This window comes from Eucyclogobius newberryi, unplaced genomic scaffold, assembly GCF_026437365.1.
Source record: "Eucyclogobius newberryi isolate DKJ021-1_F unplaced genomic scaffold, fEucNew1.0.hap1 SCAF_16, whole genome shotgun sequence".
NCBI lineage: Eukaryota > Metazoa > Chordata > Actinopteri > Gobiiformes > Gobiidae > Eucyclogobius > Eucyclogobius newberryi.
Window position 1 is genome coordinate 30,875,772 of NW_027315790.1, and position 7,168 is coordinate 30,882,939.

The window sequence follows — 7,168 nt, forward strand, 5'->3', positions numbered from 1 at the left end:
TCCCGCAATGCTGCCGAAGGCAGCGTTGCAACTGTCTGACCAAACATGCGGGCGCAGCCCGCATGTTTGGTCCCCCGTCGCCCCTGGCAAGTACAGTGAACTAGCCCATGCCGAAGGCATGGATCATGCATACTTACTCCTGCTATGACAGAAATAGTCAACAAATTGTTGACAACAGCAGCGCGAAGCGCTGCATTCCTCCAAAAACCCTCCTGGCATTGTCCTGTACGCGAGAATCCATGCCGCAGGCATGGGCCATGCTTGTATCTGCTCAAATCAATGGAAGTCTATGGGGAGTGGGCGGGGCATCCCGACGGAATGGGGAGTGACGAGCGCGTAAGCGCTCGTAATGATGATTCCACCCCATGGCGGCATGGGGAAGGCTTAGAGCTTTCAAACGATGTATAATTTGTTGTTATAGTGGAAACGGCTATATTGTTTTTGTTAAAAATATTATTATTATTATTATTTTTCTTGTTCTTCTTCAGCGCTTTGAACTCTAATTTGACCCCCTGAACATGCTCAAAAACTCACAAAACTTTACCCAAAATTCAAAATCGGCGAAAAATTTTGTTTTTTCTGGGCCATTTTTTTTTTCGTTAAAAAATGGCGCGACAGCGCCACCGACAAAAGTCAAAATACATTGCGCCTATGGGAGACGCCCCGAGGTCAACTTTGTCGTAGAGCTACGAAATTCGGAACACGCATTCCTCTCGTGAGGACAAAAAACAAATATTATTGTGGCCACGCCCCCAGAATTACCCTATGCCCGCCATCTTCCTTTGAAAATGAAAACACGCTGTGTTAGCCATTTTGTTCACGTCAAACTTTGACGAACTCCTCCTAGGGCGTTTTGCCCACCGACTTCAAAATCGGCGGACGTCCTCTGGACAAGTGGGGCATCTAAAGTTATCAAATTTTTTTGAGATACCTTTTAGGGTCTGTGTGCGGCGCAGCCGCAAAGTTGGACAACTTATTTTGGGATATTGCAGATCTAAAAATTGTTCCCATTTGATCAAAACAAGTCCGATTAGGACCAAATTTGAATCAGTTGTTCAACTTTCTAGTTTGGACCAGTTTATGATGACAAAATTGAAATGGGCGCGATAGCGCCCCCTACAGAGTGACCTTTAAATTAACATTGAAGGTCAAAAATTAGTTTTACCAAAATTTTCTAAACTTTACCCAAAATTCTATTTTGGCGTCGCGATAAAAAAAGCCAATCAGACAAATGCCTTAATTTTTACGGCGTAGTCGTAGCGATGACATAAACCTCCCATGTTATCCCATGTAATCTCTCGAATATCCACATTTTTATGTTTTACACTTTAACGAAGTCCTCCTAGTGCGTTTTGCCCACCGACCTCAAAATCGGTGTACGTCCTCTAGACAAGTGGGGCATCTAAAGTTATCCAAATTTTAAGGATAGCTTTTACGGTCTCTGTGCGACGGAGCCGCAAACGTTTCCCAGAATTCTGACTATTTGGCCTTCAGAGTGGCCTATAAACAATAGAGTTTTTCCAAATGACATGATATTTTGAACAAAATTCTAATTTGCCATCCTGATCACAAAAGTATGAGAGCCAAAGTCATATTTTGTACGGCGTAACCGTAGCGATGACAGAAACATCCCATGTTATCCTTATGGGAAAATCATAGAATTGCTCAAATCACCACATTTTTACGCTTCACACTTTAACAAACTCCTCCTAGGGCGATTGTCCGATCAAGTTCATATTTGGAGAATATCATCTACACAAGCGGGGCATCAAAACTTATCCATATTTTGATTCTAAGTGCTACGGTCTCTGTGTGGCGGACCCGCAAATATATGTCAGAAATGGGAAAACAGCGAAATCTCTGAAATGTTCACATTTACGCTTCACACTTTAACAAACTCCTCCGTGGGCAATAGCTCGATCAAGCTTTACTTTGGGAAAAATCATCTACACAAGCGCGGCATCAAAAGTTATCCATAGTTTTATTCCAAGTGCTACGGTCTCTGTGCGGCGGCGCAGCAAATTTGACTGACACTTGTGTTGATTTCCACTGGATTGGCCATGTCAATTGTGTCGCCGTCTGTCAAGTTCTTTTTTTATTCAACACACAATAAGGGCGCCATCTTTATCAAGTCGAAAGCGCAGAGTCGGAAGGCCGGCGGCCCGCGAGGGCCGTTGGATGCCGCTTGCGGCTTTAATTATTATTATAACTGTTAAGAACAGACTTGACTTTACTTTAACTCTGTGACATAAACCTATAATGGTATTAGTTACAAAACATGTAATAAAAATAGTACAGTAAAACATTTTATGAACTAAAAGACAAAAAGCATAAAAGAATTCCTCTACCCGGTCAGTCTGGGTCTGTCTCTGCGGTGGTCAGGTTTATAAGATAAGATAAGATAAGATAATCCTTTATTGTCCCACATGGGGAAATTCCATTGATGCAACGCAGGTAGATACAGAGGTAGATACAGAAGAAAAGCATAACGAACAGCTCATTTGTTCATAGATTTCTTCTGTTGCTATGAGTTTCCCTTGACCTTGTTTACTTTAGCGAACTTCCCCATGACCAACACAGACTCAAATGTTTGTGGAATAACTTTTTATAATCCCATAATGATCTGTTAAAATTGAAGAAAAGTTGTCAGATTGTCATCAATACTTACATTGACAGCAAACATAAATTGTGACTTTTCAAATTTAACCGGCAATGGGTCTAAGAACAGTTTCTTTCTCTTTTCTCTCTACCCAGGGCATGTACAGTTGCTGCAAGTTTGAAGACGAGACAACGGCAGGTGGAGGCTCTCTGCCGCAGTTCCACTCTGTGACCAGCATGCCCAGCGTATCGCAGCAACACCTGGTCACCGCCACGATCAACAACACCACCGCTATTGCTATGGTCCAGCAACAACCGCAACAAAAGCTTCATCCGCAGCCACAGCAGGGCCAGACTTACACCACGATGCTCCCAGGATCTCCACCTACCACGGGACACTCTGCAATGGCTTTGGGACCCTCTAATAGTCCGCTACTAGAAGGGCCGATGCCTTGCTCGTCGTTCCTGCCTCGTCACGACCGCAGACTTGCCGTAGTGGACCGCTGGAACAGGCCGAAACCGGAGAAAGTATTGAGCGCGGGGAGCGGCAGTGGGGGTGTAGGGATCGGGGGTATTGCTGGAGGGATAACGGAAATCCCATCTCAATCGCAATATCAGCAAAACATCGGGCAGCATTGGAGTTTGCAAGGAGGCGTACCGACCCCAGCAGTCGTGGATACCGGCTTAGAGGAGTATAAAAGATACTATGGACCTATTGATCCAGAGTTGGGGGCTAACTCTGAGCAACAGAAAGAAAAGTCTGCCGCAAATGCGAGAGCGGTGAAAGCGTCAGTGATGACAAGACCTATTAAAAGTTCTCAACAGGGTCTGGGAATTTTGATACCTAAACCGCCGCCGCTGTTACCCTCGTCCCCGCGCAGGCCTCCGTTTTGGCGGCGGGGTAGTCTATCGCAAGCCAGGAGGAAAGGCTCGGGTGGTCCGCTTTATGAGAATATTTTACCACTGGGGAGACGAGGAGGAGGAGGAAGGTACGGTCCAAATGAAGGTAGAAGGAGCAGAAGACCTCCGCCGCCTCCACCTTTGCCTGTTCCGTTGTCCTCGCCCACTCATACGCCAACCACGCCATCCTCGCCTTGCCGATTCTATTCAACCTGCTCTAGCGCATCCTCGTCTGAATCTTCGGAGTCATCATCGTCCTCTTCTTCCTCTTCTGCCTCCCTCTCCAGATCAAACTCCCCATCGTCTTGTTCTAGTGAAACCTCTTACAACTCTTCGCTCAGTTTCCGGTACAGGGCTGGCGATTTCACTGTGGACGACGATTACGATTCCGATCTGCTAACTGAGGAGTCCAGCCTTCTGCTCGGGACTCGGAGGAAGATTCGTTCGCGCCGTATGTCCTCTAGATCGCTTCCTTGCAGTCCGCCTCCTCCGCCAGTGCCGCCCAGAAAGCCACGCCTGCAAAGAGATTACGTTAGGGAGCGCACGAGTAGCCAGCTCGCCCAGTTGCAAGAGTGGTGGGCGTCGTGGGCGGATAGAGAAAGAGGTAGAAGGGAATCAACGAATACAAGAGCAGGCGAAGGTGCAGCGGGGCTTAGAGATGAGAAGCGACATCAAAAGGAGAGGGAAAGAGAGAGGAAGCGGAGGAAGAAAGGGCGTAAGAAAAAGAAACGTGAGGAGAGGGAAAGAGAGCGGGAGCGAAAGAGGCGCAAGGTGAAAAAAAAGAGGAAAAAAGAAGATAAGCCCAAGAAGCGGGAGCGCAAGAGATCCGAGCAAGAAGGGGGGGAGGCTGAGAAGAGGGAGGAGATCAAAACAACAGCGCCCGATTACACCTCGTACCCACCATTGAGGCGAGAGTCGTTGAGGAAGAAGAGCGAGAGTTCAATTCGGAGCTACGGGTGGAATATACCTCCAGCAGATGAGGAGAGGAAGGAGGAAAAGGATAGGGATGAGGGAGAAGAGAGCAGGAAGGATAGACATCTTAGGAGGCGAAATAGCAAGCAGTACCAGAGTTCGAGCAGCAAGCCAACTACATCCGTAAAATTTTGGGGTGGAGGGAACCAAATGTCCGACTCCATCCCATCTGCCTTTCTGCCACTGTTGCCGGTGTCCTCGAAAAGGCGAAAAAGTAAAGGTTCGGACAGGGACGGAACTGGGGTCGAGGGAGAGAGACGGCCGTTGTTAGGGAGGAACGATAGAGAGGTGCATTCAAAAGAAGGGCTGTCGTTTCATGAATGGGAGTCAGATGTCGAGGATGATTCGGATCAGGAGAGACGGAAAGGAGAGAGAGGCAAGCGGCAGACAGGCGGGAGATCAATTTCAGATGAGGAGCGGGATAAGGTAGTCGGGATATACTCTGACGATGATGGATCCTCTGGAGAGTTTGGGAAGTTTGAGAGATACTGGGAGGACCACGAAGGCAGGTCGGTGGGCGGGATTGGAGGAGGCGGTTGGTTCTTCAGCACGTATCCATCTCGAGAAAAGATCGGAAGCGTAGAGAGTCGAGACGATTTGTACTTGGAGAGAGGAGGAGATCGCTGGGGTACGGCTGAGAGTGGGTGGGGGTCCGGAGGAGGCGGGGGAGACGGTGGTGAGCGAGGCTGGGGTTCGGGTTCGCACTGGCCCCCTGCGCCTTTAACTCCTCCCCCACCTCGAAGATACTGGTCCGTGGATAAACTGCATATACAAGACGAGAAGAAGAGCAAGCGGAAGTATAAAGATAAAAGCAGAGGGCACGCCGCCTGCACCTCCTGTCAGTCCCCGCGACATCATCCTCACTCTGCCAAATGGTCCCGTGCTACTTCCCGAAGCCAGGAAGAGCTCTACCACCAGAGCTTTGGCAGAGGTCCACTGAAACCCAAACATGACTCTTCATCGTCCAAGAGAGATCGCTCGCAGAATATGTCCAAATCTGGAAGCCAGTCCAACCTCAGCATGCAGCAGCGGGGCAGATTAGACAGGGACAGAGACAGAGGGCGGCAGACGTCGCCACCTTCTGGGCTCATATCCAATTTACCACCGCCAGTCCCGGCTCTCCCCGCTCCTCCGTCATCGTCCCATCCAATCCACGCACCCCCGACCTCCTCCTCATCGGTCTCGTCCCCCTCTGTAGTCTCCTCCATCCCAGGCGCCCCTCCCTCCTCCTTGGCCTCGGCAAGTGCCAAACTGCAGTATCAAAGACTACGCTCTGCCCCTCAGACACAGAGGTTCCCCCAATCTCCGCATTTACCCTTAAAAGCCAAGAGCATGTGCTCGCGCCGGGGTTCGGCGCACTTCTCCAGTGTGGAGAGTGAGGTCTGAACCACAAACGACTGGACAGGACTGCCTTGATGGGCTTTCACTATCAGCAGGTGAACTGGATATTAGCCGGCCCAGTATTGACCAAGGCAGGGCAGCTAAGTTAGTTCAATAATTAACAACTCTGAGCCCTTTCATATAGTTCTGCACAAAGAAACCTAAAAGCCAAACTAACCCACCGGGGATGGTCACTATCTTTCAATATGTGAAAGACCACAGCAACAATGTGCATTCTCTGAACTTGTTTCATTCAAACATGCCTGAAACTGAAGAGAACTCCTTTCTATATTCAGTTAAGGGCTTTGGATGTTCACCTCGAGCAGTCGTTTGTATTTAGCAAACTCTGAGAGGGCTGGGGACTTTGTAGTACTGTCGGCCGGCTGCTCTCAGAAGCCTTTAACACAGAATACCTACTTCTTAAAGAAACATATTTTTCCCTTAAACAAATCACTTACACCTAGTTCCTTTTTCCTTGATGAACTGTTTACATCCCCGCAGAACTGTGAGGCCTGACCCAGGCATCTTTGTGTATGTTCTATACCTTCTTGTTTAGTGGGAGAGGAGGTTGACCAGTGCCATATCTAAGTTCAAATGTGTTTCTTGTAGTAAGGTTGAATGTGGTAGTCTTTTTTTAATCGATTTGGAATTTTAACCCATTTTTTTTTATATATGATTCTGTAAAACACTGCCGTACCATTTGAGAGAACAGCTTACTGTGATCAGGACTTTACAAGGGTAGCTTGACAAACCCGGGGAATAGCTCAGAGGGGAGGAAATCATTGGAATCCATTTTTTCTTTGAAGATTTTTTTGGCATCCGTTTACTCAAATTGGACTCAATCTTTTGTTTGCAGCCGTAATTTGAGCTCCAATAAAGAAAGCTCAATTGACAGTATTTCATTTCATACTTAATCCGACTAAAGATCTCAAATTTCCCCTATGTGTATATAAACTATACCTTACCTTAATTTATTTCAGACATTGCAACCTCCACATGCAATCTTACTTCAACAAAAAACCACCCCTTAATCCCTCTCGGTCTCCACTACTGTTCTTTCTAATCTTACTGTACTTTCTTATGTTCCCACTTTTTATCTCCGCCCCGGTGTCTCTCTCGACTCCTCTCCTGAGCGTGTTTTTCTGTGCGTCCGTGCTTCTCCGTACGTGTAATATTCTTGATAACAGGGTAAAAAGTCTACTGTGACTGACATCTTCTACATCTATCTGTATAACTTTCGCTGCTGTGTCTCCAAGTTCATTTACAATCACGACACGCCGGCATGTGCAAACGTCACCTTCTCTTATACGAACCACAA

General features: G+C 47.5%; 1 protein-coding gene across 1 annotated transcript in view; it reads left to right on the forward strand.

Annotated features, from left to right (window-relative positions):
* grin2da (glutamate receptor, ionotropic, N-methyl D-aspartate 2D, a) overlaps positions 1 to 6,500 on the forward strand; it is a 389,894-nt gene extending 383,394 nt beyond the window's left edge. The window contains exon 19 of the mRNA XM_072448252.1: positions 2,755 to 6,500. Within this exon, the coding sequence (XP_072304353.1) occupies positions 2,755 to 5,856 (3,102 nt within the window). The 3' untranslated portion in view covers positions 5,857 to 6,500. The remainder of the gene's footprint in view (positions 1 to 2,754) is intronic.
* The last annotated feature ends 668 nt before the right edge of the window (positions 6,501 to 7,168 follow it).